Source organism: Aythya fuligula, chromosome Z (genome assembly GCF_009819795.1).
Source record: "Aythya fuligula isolate bAytFul2 chromosome Z, bAytFul2.pri, whole genome shotgun sequence".
Taxonomy (NCBI): domain Eukaryota; kingdom Metazoa; phylum Chordata; class Aves; order Anseriformes; family Anatidae; genus Aythya; species Aythya fuligula.
This window is the reverse complement of record NC_045593.1, coordinates 40,284,829-40,302,677: the sequence shown is the minus strand read 5'-3', so window position 1 is coordinate 40,302,677 and position 17,849 is coordinate 40,284,829. Positions and strand designations below refer to the sequence as shown.

The 17,849-nt window shown below is 39.3% G+C and overlaps 1 protein-coding gene across 1 annotated transcript in view; it reads right to left on the bottom strand.

The window, feature by feature from the left end:
• Positions 1-3,750: 3,750 nt before the first annotated feature.
• The window catches only part of TRPM3 (transient receptor potential cation channel subfamily M member 3), a 308,506-nt gene continuing 294,407 nt past the window's right edge, over positions 3,751-17,849 (bottom strand). The window contains exon 26 of the mRNA XM_032205316.1: positions 3,751-10,355. Within this exon, the coding sequence (XP_032061207.1) occupies positions 8,906-10,355 (1,450 nt within the window). The 3' untranslated portion in view covers positions 3,751-8,905. The remainder of the gene's footprint in view (positions 10,356-17,849) is intronic.

Sequence of the window (17,849 nt, the reverse complement as noted above, 5' to 3'; positions counted from 1 at the left end):
AGCATGAACCTGCATGTTATAGTTCGCTTAGTGATGTAGTTCCACTACATCTCAGAAGGGAAGAAACTAGAGAGAACAGGAGCACAGAAAATCCTGTGAAATCCTGTGGTTTCCAAGTTCTACTTAGCCTAGAACTAAAGCCCCATGCTGAATCTGCTCAGGTGCTGCACAGAACTGTTTCTTCCACCATCTCAAACAAAATGGAGATTTTTTTTTTTTTTTTCACCATCAGTGGCCAGTGAGTAGGATCAGCTGCTGTTATTGAGAAGAACTTGTTTTCCCATGAACGTCCACGGTGCCTTATGGCCTGAAAGACACAGATATTTTAGAAGGGATTGTTTGGACTAAGGTAGTCTTAGTTTATTTTGTAGACTTATTGATAAATCAAACAAGCATATAAAAGTTAGAGATAAATGTTTAAAGGACTGCAGTGGTAATGAAGACCCTAGCTATGGCTCTACATAGTGAGGAAAAGGAAAGGGAAAAAGAAAGGAAATTAAAGTGTGATGCACTTTCCAAGGTGTCTGCTGCCACTCCTTTCTGACTGGGATGGGATGGAGATGAAGGCAGTCTGTTCTGGTTAGAAAGCCAAAATGTTTCAGGAAGAAAATGATCTTCATGGGAACTGGGAAACAGGTCACATTTTCTTAATCTTTGGCCCGCTCCTGCAACAGGGCAGCTATTCACCATCCCTTAGATAAGACTGGAGCAAACAGACAGAACATCTTTTCAGGTATTTATCAAAAGCCACTCAACAGTGCCACTGAGAAGGGGACTGTTCATTCAGTAATAAGCACGAATTAATCATTGTAGCTCTAAGTTATATGCCTAAGTTATGATTCTCTGATGAACATACTACAGTATTAGTAAAATAGATAGCATTGTAGAAATGGGTTACTCATGAGCTAACCCTAGTACCAATTTCAGAGATAATGTGTAGTTCCTGAAACATCCTCTATGGGAAGAAGCAGGTTCTAGCTACATAGCATGACTGATCTGAATTTTAGAGTTCGTTGTTCATATTTTCTCTTAAGTAGACTGTTTCCCTTATCCCACCCCTAAATTATAATACAGTTACTGTAGTTCAGTAGCTGTGGGTTAGAACTCAAGTTTGAGTGTGACTCATATTTTTAAGGACTTTTTTTTTTAAAAATTAATCATATTTACTATTTTTACTGATATTTCCAGAAGATTTTATTTTTGGCAAAAGATGTATATTAAGTTTCAAAATTTTCATTAACAGATAGTGCTTGGCAGTTGAATTTTTGTAATCTTCCAAATAAGGGAAAAGTAGATTATTTGTTAGCATTTTCAGCTAATGTTTCAGAACCTCAGCATTTTTTTTTTCCTGAGATTGTTAAAAAAAATTGTATCTTTACACACTGAGAACCAAAATCACCAGAATATTTTGGGAGGATAATTCTGGATCTTTCACAGCTGCTTCAATGATGCACATGAGATTGTTTGGCATTTGGCTATCTGTTTATGTTGTAAGGAAAGGTGTGGCAAAAAAAAAAAGTTTTTGAAGGTGGTAGTCTCTCTGTCTAAGGTATCTCTACCTCTATCTAAGGTACCAGTCTCTCTAGCTGTCTGAATAGCTTTCAGACTTCTTATTTTTAAATTCACACTAACAAAGGCCATTCTTTTCATAGCTCTTAATCCACCCTTAGCTCTCTGCAGCAGTTGCCTATATATGCAATTGGATGTCTGTTCATGGGCTGCTATTGTTATCTTGCACAACCATACTACAGTAACCTTCCCTTAGATACTGCTTGTCATTATTGTTTCATAATATTCTACAACTACTCATGCTGCAACCAATTATTTGAAAATTTCATAATCATAAAATTTTGGGATTTTATATATATTTTTTTTCACTGTTGTTCCAGAAATATAAACAGGGTGAAATTTGAGGTTGATACACAAAGACTGTGAAGATGTAGAAGCATTTCTGTACTCTAAGTTCTTGCTGTATTCAGTTGTGAGGATAACGAATCAGGGTGGAATGTCATGGTCAACTTCAAATGGAGTTCTTTGCCATTGTGTGGTAACTGGAGTAAAAGATACCAGACCACTGCCCTAAAAGCTATAAGAGTGCAGTTTGTGGGCTTAAAAATCAAGACATCAGTTTCTACAGGCATATACTAACTGTCTGAATTCAGATTAAGGTTTTTCCTGGGAAATCTCAGGAGGGACCAGGTACATAGTGTTACCTAGAAATCAACTGTCTTGCACAGATCTGTGTGCATATGTGTGTGTATAAGGCTTCAAAGCTCCTACTGTCTTTACTGAATGGCACTCTAGGAGATTAGATAAAATCTGATTTATCATTTCCTTCTGAGAAATCTGAAATAAATAACACCTTTCTCAACCATTCCCCTCCTGAAGTGTGACTGATTTATGTAGAACTATCTTGAGTATCTGATATATTTGTGTTCAGTGGGATGTTTCCTGTGTCTCTTTTGCATTTAGTTAAAATATGTATTATCTCAGTGAAGAGTCACTTGCTGAAGGAGCAGATCCTGACCTTGACTTACTTTGTGTCAGTGCCTCTTTTTTCCAGCATTTTTGTGAGGAAGTACCAGGGCTGGTTGTAGAGCATCATGAAGACAGAGGTAATGACTTCGTTCTTGAAGAAGCTGAGATACAAGTTCAGAGGAGGTCATGGGTACTAGTGGCTTCCTTGGTTTCTGTTGTTTTCAATGAACCTTCTTTAGTTACAAGAGCCAATGATGCCACCCATCTGGGTAGTGTGCCACACAAATGAGTGTGTTTATTCAAGACTATGTGGAAGCAACTTAGAGTGGACCTGTAATCAATGCTTGTATCTCTCAACTTGCTGAAGTGGTAGCTGTAAATAAAAGAAACTATCACTTCTTCTTAACAAACACATCAAGACATCAAGATGTCTGTCTGTCTGGGCTCAAACTTGGGTCTGATAATGACCAGGAGAAGAGATATCTGAATGACACTCCATTTCAGAGGTGGAAGTAACTTAGAACATTCAACGTGTCAGTGTGCAAGGCAGCAAACAATTTTTTTTTTTTTTTTTTTGTTTTTTTTAAGCTGTGAAGTTAGAACTAGAGCAGTGGGAGGTCTTAGAGAAAAGCAGTTTCCATCACACTGCTATTGTGTTGCTGTGTAGTAAATGACCATGAATAAATGTACCAGTAAGTACAGATGTTTTGAACTACATCTTTTCTTTTATTGCAAAACAATTGTTACAGAATTGTCAGAAAGTTCTACTGTAGTAATTGCCAACTTCTGCTTTTTTATTACATATCTAAACACAGTCTAAAAGTGCATTGTGAATCCAGTAGACCTTTGGAAAGTACCATTTTCCCTAGTGATATACATTTAGACAAATCATACTTGAAAAGCTTCATATTAGTAGGAATTTGTTTAAAATGACATTTTAATCATTTTTTTTCTCCCTTTATAAATGATTGTTATACACTTACAAATGATAACCCAAATAATAAACGATTAAATAGCTATTAGTATAGTATATTGCAAACACTGTTCCAGACAGCAGTAGCAGCATATAGACTCTCCTCATGTACAACAACTGCAGTGGTGGAAGAAGAATATAACTTTAATACAATTTACTCTTGTGAAGGCATAAAATTGTATTTCACAGCCAATTCCCACCTCTGTCCCCTCCCTCTCCCTACAAAATACTAAAATAAACAAGACTTATCACTTCCCTGCAGCAGAAAAAGCAGCAATTTCATAATCAAACATTTTTCTTAATCACTTTTTTTTTTTTTTTGAAATAAGTACTCTGTGGCTCTATGATAGATCTGAAAACGTATAGCAAAAATTAATAGGTTAGAGACTTTCATGACTGCTCTGGCTCAATGGCTCAGTCATTAGACTGCCCACCTAATGATGACTTAGGATAAGCTGTGCCATGACTCAAAGTAATATAGAAATAGCAGGATAAAAGAATAAATCCATTCTCTGACAAATGTCAGAATAACTCCTTAGAAATCAGTTTTTTTTTTTTTTTTTTCTTTTCCCATCAGATTTGCATCAGCAGTGATAAGACCATAACTGTCATCAATATTGCAGAAGAGAAAATTATATTACCTATAGTGTTCACCCTGTGATTAGCTATTAAGCTGCATAATTCTTACTGGGGTGCAGAAAGTTGGTCCCTCCACATTCAACACTAGTGTTTCTCTGCAAAAGTGTGGCAAGGCCAGTGAATTCCATCCAAAGTAATGCAGTGTTTCCTTATATAAGCAGACACCTCAATGCCATACTTCTGCTCAGTTTGGACGATGTTGTTGTTTGAAGTGGATGATGGAAAATTAATGCTATAAAGCTTTCCTATTTCTTTTGAAGAAGGTGGTCAATACCTGACACCATTTAACAGAACTGAAAATGTTGTGTTTTTTGAAAAAAATAGGCATATTTGTGCAAAAACGCAAATATACTATTATTTTGAAGCAGGGGGGAGGCTCACAACTACGAAAGTATTCCTAGGGAAATCCAGGAATCACAAGCTCACATTTTCCTTTGTGGTGATTATCAAATCCTCTTAACTGTATAACCTGAGCAACATAACAAGACATTTATGCTTGTTTTAAAAATCTGCACCATGAGTTTATAGATAATTTTGTTTCACTGGCTCGCTCTAAACTAAAACCTTTGATAAATTCTGCTCTCAGGACAGAGATACTTGTTTTTTCCGACTGCAGTCATTGGACTAAGGCTGTGTGCTGCTATCAGCACATTTTTTTATCAGTTATATGTGTAGTTGCATTTTCCACGTACTGACAGTTTCTAGGAAACAAATCATTTTCTTCTCTTACAAAAAATATACCTAACTAAGATATTTATCCCCTGACAAAAGGCTATCCATTCCACAAAAGGTACAAATCATTTTTATTTTTATTTTTTTACCAAAAATCTATAAATGGAAAATGAAAAAAAGCAATCTATATTTGGAACCCAGAGGGCTTTCCTTATGTGCATGAATGGATATTTTGGGCGTTCATTGTATTTTTAAATTATCCCCACACTGCCATTTATTAACTGGCACTTGTGCTAAGAACAATAATGTAGCACCTTATCTCTTTCAAAAAAGAGAGAGCCAAATGTCTGAGGACTGCTGTAGGTTCGCATTTTGTGTTGAATATTTCAATTTCATAAAATACAATTGTCATTTAAAAATAATAAAAAAATCAGTTACTTAGCTAAAGATCAAACATAATGGAAATAATGTAAACATCCAAAAGCTTGAATTCATTCCTAACTGGATTCGTCTTTACAGGCAGGCAATAGCAAAATGTTAAGTTTCATAGCAGTCCAAAGAAACTCATGGAACAATGCATGCATTTTCATTGACACAAAAAAAGACTGGACTGTAAGGAAGAGAAACTATTTCAGTCATACTACACGGTTATTGTGAAAGAATAATATGCTATAACCCAATACCTAGGACAAGTGTATACCCCAACTGTAGAATAACATCACTTAAACTGGAAACAACAGAACAGATTACTATAGGAAAATACTTATAAAATACTGTACACTGCTTCCTCAGTTGGCCAGCGTATGTAAACAAACAACTAAGTTCAGTTGAGTTTCAAAATATTATTAAAGTTCATTTATCTTATAATCTTTTGCATAACATGCCAGTTCATCTTTCACATTACCACAGCTCACCTGTCACAGCCCACAGTGGCTCATTAGAGGTTTACACATCAGCTCATACAGACATTTAAGTGGAGCTATACAAAGAAATGTGTGAAATATACCTAACTCACACACTGTGACCAGAAATGCATATTCCATATGTATGCTAATAACTGGATAGTGGAACTTAATGCTTGATGCAACATGTGCTATTTTATTGAATGTTACAGATTTACAAACAAGACTTTATAATGTGATATTAAAATTGTCCTGTAACGTTCACTAATATTATCACATGTCACAACTATACTGGTTTATACATGGGAGATATGTATATATGTGCAGATATATAATTCATAAGCGCTATCCCTTGATACAGAATATGTCATATGGCACAAGCTATAGGTACGTGATGATGGATGATAAGACTTTTACTCTCACTAAATGGTCATAGTACATTGGGAGGGGGCAATCTGGCCCCATTGCAAGAAATGGGTTTCTTACCACCAAATTCTGAAAGGAGCAGTTTGATGCAATACGTAAAAAAGAGATGAAGATGAAATAACATAACATCCATCATAATATATTCTATAGAAACCACGTTGTAGAATAAATGGGAAACATTCAGGAAAAGAAGTGTTCTGACATCTTGCAATCACACTTTTAACATCTGAATTTACATTTTATATATAATGGCAAATTTTAAGAGGTAAATAAAGTGTCCTGTTTCCTTTTACCTGGAATGTGTGTTCCAGATCAATAAAGTGCTGTATCTTAAATGTTTATACAGCTTCTGGGTTTGGCAAATTCCTTTACCCTGACAAACTAAGCGATGAAATCTACCCCAGAGGAGAGCCCTATGCCTCAAACAAATCACTGTTGACGAATTTCTAATGAATTTGAAGTTCCTCTAGAGTAGGCCAGAAATATGGTGGAGGTGGAAGAATCCACGAATAGTTTTAGAAGACATTCGTAAAAGTAACAAAGAAAACAGAGTGAGAAGATCCCCCTATACTCATCAAGGACAAATAGATTTGGAGAAGCCTTAGTAAAAGGCTGCTAACAAAAGTTGGCACATTTGAAGCAGACTGTTAAACACAAGTTCCTTTGTCCCTGGGCTTTTTGCTATTGTTCAACAATCAGCCTATTACAAGCATGCTTCATAATGCACAGAAAGGTTTCTGACCTTTCTTGGTGTTGCCATGTGACCATAATGCTGCACATGGACTGCAAGGCAATTGCATAAATATGGTGTCTTGGTGGAGTTTAGCTCACTGAAAGCTTGGTCAAATAGGATAAAGAAAGGAACACATTGGTGCAGGAAGCACGAAACACATTGTGCTTAGTGTGTCCATGTTGCAGTTCTCTATGTAATGAACTTTCCAACGTAGTGACTCAGTACCTATAGGTTTTTACCTTCTTTGCCTCTTGTCTTGAGCCAGATGATTATTTTTATGTCTCTATTTTTTGTCTTTCAGACTTTATTCTCACACGATCCTTAGAGTCTTCCAGTGCGAGATTCTAGTGAGAAAATGTCAGCCTACATTTTCAAAGCTGCCTTAGAGATTTGGAAGATAATTCCCATTTAAATAAATGGGAAGTGTGTACCCCACTTGCACATGCTCTTTTTTAATAACAAAAAGGACCTGATTCTACACAGATGTTGGTCATTGTAGAGATGTTTTAATTTTTAACAGCACTAGCTTCACTCTTTTCAAGCTTGAAAGTCCCTTCACAGAGGATGTGAAATTTTGATCCAGTTGCTTTTTATACTTCTTTAACATTTTCCTGTCTTCTGCATACCCTTTCTCCTCTGCTCACAATGATATCTTTCCTTAATAAGTTTAAAATTCCTGTTGATACTGTGGTCCCTTAGAAAGTATGTGAGTGAGGTCAGTGGAGTCTATTGCCATTAACCAAAACCCACAATTATATTACAGATCAAATACATTTTCTCCTACTAAAATGCATGTAATGTAATATGTTGCAGAACAGTGGAAGCATACTTGCAACTGATGTAATTTGTTGTTAACAGACAATTCCTGTTTCATTCTGGTTCTTTAACCTACCTTAAAAACACATACTACATACCTTTTATTGTTTTGTAGTATTCTGCCAAGAATGCTTTCATTTAAGCAAATTCAGCCTAATTTGGTTGATCTGGATTTAGACCAGATAAATCTTGATACATCTTATATAGTTTGAAATGTTCAAATACAGTGACGTCCTCATTAAAAAAAAAAATAAATTGTATAGTTTTAGGTGACAAATATTGGCAGCTCAAATGGAATGGCAAGAAGAGCCTGGTGGCAACCTCACAGGTAAATCTCTCCAGTCTGTACAATTAATTAAACAGAGCAGTAAGAACCTGACAGTAGTGCTGTGCTCTGTTCTGATCACCCCATTCTTACTGTTCCATCACATCCTTTGATTTAATAAGACAACGTATTGATGACAAATATGGTAAAAAAATAAATATATACTATTCTGCTAAATTACATTCATCCTAAGCTTGCTTAGCTGTCCTAGAATCTAGAATGCCTATTTTACACAGGAAATCACCTGATATTTTAACATAAATTCCTCCTCCATTTAAGTTGCAGTACAATAGGTGTTTCTGTTCCCTTTCTACTTTTGATTTTTTATATTTTAATTATTATTATATATATTTTTTGTGACACTAGAAGTTGATACAAAAAGAGACAAGTGAACTTTATGGTTGTTAGCTTGTTCATCTTCATTTTCACAAGAGTAGGGAAGTAAGGTATTTGGGAGGCTTTAGGTTTATTTGCTGCCAGTTCCTACAGAAATAACAAATGCTTTTCATCAGTCATCATAATGATGAAACGGGTGAAAAGGAAGTCATGATTGAAGTTTAGAACATCTAATTTGTACATCTCTTTTTGCCAGTTAATTCCTGTGTCCTAAAGACTTGTGAATAATAGATCTTAGGATGCCTTCTAGTAAAAGGCAGATTTCTGAACTCAGTTATTACTTGTGACTTCATAAAGGGGGATTTTTTTCTTGTTGTTTATTGAGGTGATCATAATTATTTCATCCCTCCCTTTTTCCTTAAGTGCAAATGTCAACTGGGTCAAGATGCAGTAGCTCAGCAGGAGCTGCTGAGACTGACAATGTGCTCCCTTGACTGGTGGCTAACACCAACTAGAGTTGACATGGAATTATATGAGATGTGTTAATTCTTCTAAGGAAAATGGACTGGAGAGCAGATGATCCTGCGGGCAAGCTTTGTCTAGGCCTAGCTGTGCTTGCTTTCGAAGCTACGGAAGGCTCCTGTTCTTGATAATCTCCTCAAGGACAGGTTGTCTCCTTTGCTCTCTGGCCTCGAGGACTTGCTCCTCTGGAAGGGGTTTCGCAGACTCGTTGCATTTCGCTGTCTGTCAAGTTTATCGCTGATTGAGTAGCTCTTACGTGTGTGCTGTGCATACAGCATGTTGGACTCCTCTGCAGAGTAGCTGTTGGCTCGCTCTATTTTTGGAAGTGGGATGCTGTTGTTCAGAGTTCTTGTTGCATTGCCATCTTGAGGAGATAAGGGGATTCCCTTCTTGTCTTTGGACTCAATATCTTCATGATCAGAACTTGGGTGGCTTAGTTCTGCTTCTCTCTCTGGGTGGCAGCATCCCAAGTCTTCCACCTTGCCCCCAAGGCTTCCAGGAAAACTGGCCCTCTCTGCAATGGTCTGGGGAGCACTCACACACCTTGTGTCTATGCAGTCTGTAATACTTGTGTACTCTGCTGTTTTGACTGGGACGCCAAGGCTGCTGAAGTAACTTCGAGATGGTGAGAACATAAAACTGTGAGATTTCACAATTGGTGTTTCCTCCAGAATGAATGGAGTTGTAGCCAGATAACGACTGCTTTTGGATCTCTCTAAAGTGTGGTACAAGGGAGGGTCTGAATCCCAGGGTATTTGGCAATCTGTGATTTGTGAATAGTCTGAAGAAAATGCTCTTGTTTCTATTCCAGATGTTTCCTCATAATCAAGACTCCTGCCAGAAATCTTTTCACTAGGTGTACTGCTAATATACGTGCTGTTAGCTAAAATGGAAGAGGCTATGTGAGCCTGTAGGGCTGTATCTACAGTACCGAGAATATTTATGGAGCTGTCAAGAGGCTCTGTGTCAGAATGCATCTCATCCATTGCAGAAACATAGATGTCGATACAAGACGAAGGCCTTCTGGAGTCTGGGGCAATTGACAAAGTGCTGGTAGGGGCTAAGGGAGCCTTTCCTTCTTTTGCTATCGAGTGGGAACTGCTAGCCCTGTGCAGGCTTGGAGACCTTTCCTTAAAAATGCTTTCAAACTTTTCCAACCCACACTTGTCCTTCATATTTGTTGCATAGAAAGAGTGGCTTCGCATGCGGGGTGTGATTGTAGGAGATGTTGGGGACATGGACTCCTCTCCTGTAGGATCTATGCTCTCTTGAAGCTTGTAAGTATTTCCTTCCTGACTATTGAAGCTACTCTGCCTCACAATGTAGGCTGCATCTGTACAGTCAGATGAGGTCCTGGATCGTATCTTGGTTGTCTCACCTCTCTCTATGCCGGTCAGTTTTTCTAAGGCTGTCACCATTCGTCCTATCATATCTTCCAGCTGAGCAAGCCTGATGTCGACAGTCTGCAGAGAAGCCTTCATGCAGTGCTCTCGCTCATTTACTTCTTCCAGTCGCATGGCCATGTTCTCTACCCTTAAGGAGGGGAAGATAAAATGGGTTAATTTTTACAAAGCAGTGATGTTCAACCAATAGGTCATTGAAACAAATTGAAATAAATAGGCCTCAACATTCAGAATCAGTGTGCACCTCATATACATCAAACATTGCTAAAAGAGTTTCAGCAACCAAAGGATACTGCTTGCTCAGGAAATTGTTCCAGTAAGTTAACCAGTCAGTGTCTGCTCCTTATTGATTATAACATAGAAGGGATTTTAGGTATGCACTATCCCAGGGACAGGGGCTATTACAGAAATGTTATTGTGATTTGTTACCTCTCTGCTGCCAAAACTTCTAATTAGGTGGTTACAAATGAATAAAACTTTCAGCACATGCACATGATATTGCTCTCAGTTGTGCTACAGGCAGAACTATTGTGGTTAACTCCTGAATTAAAAAAAGTCATGGAAGTGTGTAATGTGCCACAGAACGTGGGAAATACCTCACATTTTTCTTCTGATGTTCCCCCCATATTTGTACCAGCTACCCTTGCATGGGCCTAAGGAAGTATTTTCCTTGTTCTCTGATTCATACTTACAGAATCACAGAATCACAGAATTTCTAGGTTGGAAGAGACCTTCAAGATCACCGAGTCCAACCTATGACATTAACCAGTCCTCTACTAAACCATATCACTAAGCTCTACATCTAAACGTCTTTTAAAGACCTCCAGGGATGGTGACTCAACCACTTCCCTGGGCAGCCCATTCCAATGCCTCACAACCCTCTCAGTAAAGAATTTCTTCCTAATATCCAATCTAAACCTCCCCTGGTGCAACTTTAGCCTGTTCCCCCTTGTCCTGTCACCAGGCACGTGAGAGAATAGGCCAACCTCACCTTGCTACAGCCTCCTTTAATGTAACTGCAGAGTGCGATAAGGTTGCCCCTAAGCTTCCTCTTCTCCTGGCTGAACAATCCCAGCTCCCTCAGCTGCTCCTCGTAGGACTTGTTCTCCAAACCCCTCACCAGCTTCGTTGTGCTTCTCTGGACTCTCTCGAGCACCTTCATGCTCTTCTTGTAGTGAGAGGCCCAAAACTGAACACAGTACTCGAGGTGCAGCCTCACCAGAGCCGAGTACAGGGGGACAATCACTTCCCTAGACCTGCTGGCCACACTGCTTCTTATACAAGCCAGGATGCTGTTGGCCTTCTTGGCCACCTGAGCACACTGCTGACTCATATTCAGCTGACTATCAACCATCACTCCCAGGTCCTTCTCCGCCTGGCAGCTCTCCAACCACTCATCTCCCAGCCTGTAATGCTGCTTGGGGTTATTGCGCCCCAGGTGCAGGACCCGGCACTTGGCCTTGTTAAACTTCATACAGTTGGCCTCAGCCCATCGGTCCAGCCTTTCCAGATCCTCCTGCAGAGCCTTCCTATCCTCGAGCAGATCGACACACGCGCATAGCTTGGTGTCATCTGCAAGCTTACTGAGGGTGCACTCGATCCCCTCATCCAGATCATCGATAAAGATATTAAAGAGGACTGGCCCCAGTACTGAGCCCTGGGGAACGCCACTAGTGACCGGCCTCCAACTGGATTTGACTCCATTCACCACAACCCTTTGGGCCCAGCTACCCAGCCAATTTTTAAGCCAGCGAAGCGTATGCTAGTCCAAGCAATGAGCATCCAGTTTCTTGAGGAGAATGCTGTGGGAGACGGTGTCAAAAGCCTTGCTGAAGTCAAGGTAGACCACATCCACAGCCTTTCCCTCATCCACCCAGCGCGTCACTCTGTCATAGAAGGAGATCAGGTTCGTCAGGCATGACCTGCCTTTCATAAAGCCATGCTGACTGGGCCTGATCGCCTGCTTCCCCTGCAAGTGTTGCGTGATGACTCTCAGGAGGATCTGCTCCATGAGCTTCCCTGGCACTGAGGTCAAACTGACAGGCCTGTAGTTTCCCGGGTCTGCCCTCTGGCCCTTCTTGTAGATGGGCGTCACATTTGCTAGCCGCCAGTCGACTGGGACTTCCCCTGATAGCCAGGACTGCTGATAAATGATGGAAAGTGTCTTGGCCAGCTCCTCTGCCAGTTCTCTCAGTACCTTCGGGTGGATCCCATCCGGCCCCATTGACTTGTGTATTTAGCTCAGATACATAGAAGAAGATTATCAACATTGTACAAAAATGTAGGTAATATGTATATAAAAAAACTGCAAGGAGTGAGCACTGATGGAATAAAATGTAGTGTACAACAGGGTACACATATCAAGACTGTTCCGTTCCTGTGTTTGTACCTTTTGTAGTCTGTGTTAGTAGTTTAGGGATTGAAATGGTGAGCTTATTAGCTCCCTATCATAATATATAATAAAGTACTAATAGCTAATAACTGAATGTGTGAGTTTAATTTAAATTTCAGTATAACTGTTTTATATACAGTATATACAGTATCAAATTTAGCTCACTTTTTAAAAGTTTTCATCTGTAAAGTGAACTGTGAATTTAAAGTGAATTTATGCCGGTGGCTTATAATCATTTCTGTTTGCTGGCCTAAAAACTTCTAAAACTTCTCTAAAAACTTCTAAAAACTTCTCTACTGCTTTTGTATGGAGTCTTCCAATTTCATGCAATAAGATTGCCTTTAGCACATATGAAATTCCTTATAATTATATTTCTCTGGTAGTAGTCCATGGAGTAGACCAGGGAATTTCATTATCTGCCAAAGAAATATTAAAAGCTGCATACTTATGTAGTTTGTTTACTTACATATGGCTTATTTTAGGGTTGCACTTCTGGGTTTCCCTGTCCCTATTGACACTGAAAAATGAACAGTGAAGTGACAAATACCAAATGACGGGTTTTCCACACTTTTCTCAAGTCTCTCATTCTCTGTCTATTACTGCAAATCATACTCCAAAGTTAATATGCACTCTGTCAACTGTAGCTGGGATTTCTGATGGGATAAATATCATACCCTACTATTTGTAGATAAATTTCCAACAGGACAAGTGATCTGAAACTGGAAACACCACAAACACTCCTGCTTGTCCAAAAGGAAATCAGATTTTAGGCAATAAATGAATATTGGGCAGCATTAATATCTGGTATGTCACAGAAGCTTAGGAAGTGAAACGCTGAAGTCTGACTACAATGTCATATTGAGCAGCAACCATCCATCCGCACAAGAGAGGAGAAGGAAGAGAGTGGCACCACACTCTGCAGCAAGGCTTGTATGCGCAAGAAATATGGGCTTATTGTGTTGAAGACCATGAATTTTGAAAGTACAAGTAAAAAAACAAAAAACAAATCTATAGATTTGAAGTGTTCCATGAATCAGCAACTGTATTACTGTCATCAGACTTCAGTGGATGAAAGATTAAATAAGCTAAGACCCCTACAAAGAAATAAACCTGTAGTTTCAAGGAATCTCCTTCTACTCAGCTTATTATTATTAACCAGTAGTCTACTTCTTCTGTCAACCTCCTCTAACAAAACAGACTAATGTTATTACAAGCACAGGATATAATTTCATAGTAAGAGAGCAGTTGGTGTAAGAAGCAGTTGAATTTTCCCTCATGTTATTAGTTATTTAAACTGCTATTTTATCAAAGAAATTATACTTTTGAAAAAATTATCAGCTAGTAACTGAGTACCTGGTCACTCACTCAGATTCCATAATAACTTCTTGATGATGATGACAGATATAGGTTGACAGTTCCGGTACAGTTAGACATGCTGAAAATCCTGAGTAAACTCGTGGTCTATTTGAGCTAAAGGAAAACATTTTGCCTGGATATTAACAGAGCCTGACATAAGATGTAAGACCAGTGGTTTTGCTGGCCGAGACAAAGAGAGGCTTCTGGGTTACTTGGACTGGTGGTTGCCATGGAAGGAGCCCCAGATTTGGTCACATTGATAGTGGTGGGAAATTTCTTTAGAAACATAACAAGGTAAGGAATTTGCAGCCTGGGTTCAGAAATAAAAGGTAACCATAGATGTACTGTGAGGTACATAACTGAGAGGTACATACATGTGTTTACACTGTATGAATCCCAGAAAGGAAAGAAGGAAGAAAGGAAGGAAGGAAGGAAGGAAGGAAGGAAGGAAGGAAGGAAGGAAGGAAGGAAGGAAGGAAGGAAGGAAGGAATCTTGAGTGTTAGTAGTCTCCTCCAATTTCAAAGCTATTAGCTGACTTTAGTCATCTTTTGTTTTATATATGACACTGCTGGACCTTTCCAAAAAATATTTATACTTTTAATTAGGGATATTCTCAATATTTTATGCTCAATTCTGTAATCATTCAGCACACACAATAGCACTCTGTGAGTATTCCCACTAGAAATGTGATAAAATCCCATCAACTAAACACTGAGGACATAGGGAGATATGCTCTGGAGAAATACAATCATAATCTGGTCCTTAAAATATTTTAATAAATGAAAATTTATATTGTCCTATGTTAGATGATATTGCACTCAGTGAACACAGACAGAGCTGTATTTTCTTCAGGAATAGTTTCAAATTAAAAGACTATTTCAAAGCAAGAAATAAAAATAAGTTTTTCATAGAATCATATCATAAAACAGCCTGGGTTGGAAGGGACTTTAAAGATCACCTAGTTCCAACTGCCTTGACAACACTTCCCACTAGATCAGGTTGCTCAAAGCTCTGTACAACCGGGTCTTGAACTCCTCTAGGGAGGGGTACCCACTTCTCTGGACAACACATTCTAGTGCCTCATCGCCTTCTGAGAGACGAATTTCCTCCTAATATCCAATCTAAATTTCCCCTCTTAGTTTAAAATGACTCCCCCTTGTTTTGTCATTTTCTGCCTGAGCAAAAAGTTGCTCTCCATCTTTTCTTATAAGCTCCTTCTAAGTACTGGGAAGCTGCAGAACTTCTCAGAGCCTTCTCTTCACCAGGCTGAACAGCCCCAGCTCTCTCAGCCTTCACAGAAAGGATGCTCCAGCCCTCTGATCAACTTCATGGCCCTCTTCTGGACCTGCTCTAACAGTCCCATATCCTTCTTTTGCTGGGGGCCCCAGACCTGGAAGCAGCACTCCAGGTGGGGCCTCACAAGGGCAGAGCAGAGGGGAACAATCACCTCCCTCTTCCTGCTGGCCACCCCTCTGTTGATGCAGCCAAGGATGCAGTTGGCCTTCTGGGCTGCAGGCACACACTGCTGGCTTGTGTCGAGCTTTTCCACCAGAACCCCCAAATCCTTCCCTGCCGGGCTGCTCTCAATGAGTTTTTCTCCCAGTCAATGCTCATGTCTGGGATTGCCTTGACCCAGGTGCAGCACCTTGCACTTGGCCTTGTTGAGCTTCATTAGGTTCACATGGGCCCACTTTCCAGCCTGCAGGTCCCTTTGGATGGCTTCCCTTCCTCCTCTTGTATTGACTGCGCCACTCAGCTTGGTGTCATCTGCAAACTTGCTGAGTGTGGGCTCAATACCACTGTCTATGTTGTTGATAAATATATTAAAAAGCACCAGTCCCAAGACAGACCCCTGAGGGACACCACTCATCACTGGCCCACCTGAACCTAGAACCATTGGCCACTATTCTCTGGGGGTGATCTTCAAGCCCACTCCTTATCCACTGCATGGTCCACCCATCCAGTCCATATCTCTCCAATTTAGTGATTAGGATGTCACGTGGGACCGTGTCAAAGGCCTTGCAGAAGTCCAAGTAGATGACATCGTTTGGTCTTCCCTTGTGAAGTGATGCAGTCACTCCATCATTCTATGCCACCAGATTGGTCAGGCAAAATTTGCCCTTGGTGAAGCCACGCTGTCTGTTTCATATCACCTCCTTGTCTCACATATGCCTTGCCTTGTATATGTTCTATTATTATTATTATTATTATTATTATTATTATTATTATTATTATTATTATTATTATTATTATTATTTTGTGATGTGTACTGGAGATAGTATAAACCTTTTGGCAAATCTGACAATATTCATGTATGATGCCTCTATTGCACCTGTGTTTTTCCTTACAGCAAGATTTATCTCATGTATGAGAGGGTGCCAAGCCATCTTAGCAGATGGGCATGAGAACAGAAAAAGAGATGGCTAAATCTAAAATGTGCATTGAGTGTATTTTGCTGAAGCTTAAAAAATTCTAATAGAAAAACATATATATACCAGCTGAAGAGAATATTCAGTAACTGGGGAAAAATACAAACTCAGAGCTGGGAATCTGACAAAGGTACTACATTGTCAGTGACCAACTTTAAATTATGGTTTGGAAGATGAAGGATTTTGCTGGCATTCACTTTGGTTATAGTCATTTTTAACCTCTACACAGCTGTTCATCTATAATTTAATTGAAGCAATGATTTAATGGGAGTAAGGTACTCTTTTCAGAAGTAGACCTCTTAACTGAATTAAACCATTAAATGAATTTGAGAATTAGGTTCACAAGTCCCTTTGTAGAGCAGTGTCCATTTTTTAGGCATCCTTTGTGTCTGCAAAATCGTTTTCATCCATGCAAAGATTGTAGACGCTGAAAGTCTTTTAAAGAGGGGATCCACATTGCTTGTTATAGGTGACCGTTGAATGCTTTTACTTTTCTGGAAGCAGTTCCCAAGCTTGTAACAGGCTATTGGTACTGTGCCTGATATTTTTTGGTAAGGTATCTCTGGTGTAAGTAGACAGCCAATTTTTCCAAGTACTGTGTTTTTTGCAGGTTAAGGATATTGTGTTGTCCTGGCTGCATTCCTGTCTGGATCCTAAAACCACCAAACTCTTTCTGATTAAAGACAGATGCAGTGAGATTAACAGACCTTTCCTAGCCCCACTTTGCACATATGGCCTGATCGGGTAAGGTCACTATTGACCCTTTTCTGTGCACTTCATTTTGCTCTCTCTGGAACCAGGATAACAGCTATGTCTTCATTCTCAGACACTGTTAATGCAATTGCACTGAAGACTGTGTAAAGTGTTACGGTACTATAGCTATGAACTCCAGAGATGACATAATAATGTCTACTCCAACCAGTTTATCTGATTTTTAAATACTATTAGGATGTGACCCTTCTCCCTTTGGAATCAACAAGAGGTTTTTGTTGGGTCAAGACTTGGCCATATGGCCAAGAGTTTTGAAAGTAGAGTCCAACTCTACTTTCTTCCCTGGTCTCCAGAAGATTCACTAAGATTTGCCTTTGTGATAAATGCACTTAAAAAACCACCTTACAGTTTTGTACTGCTTTGTATTTCTCACCATAATCACTTCCTCTGATATGTATCATTAACTCAGACCTACTTCCATGTACCTGTGCTAGACCCTAGCAAACAGAATAGGACAAACATCAAGAGTTGTTTCATGTTTTTGATTTCTGAATGTAAAAACAAGCAGTCAAAGGAGGCATTCTGTGTGGTGACACCAACTGTGGATACCTCTGGGATATTTTTTGCAGTGAGAATGGTAAGACTGAACCCACTGAAGCCACACAAGATGTCAGGGTGAACTATTCCAATGTGAGAGTATATAAACTGCTTCTTGTTTTAGGGGAGTCAGGCAAG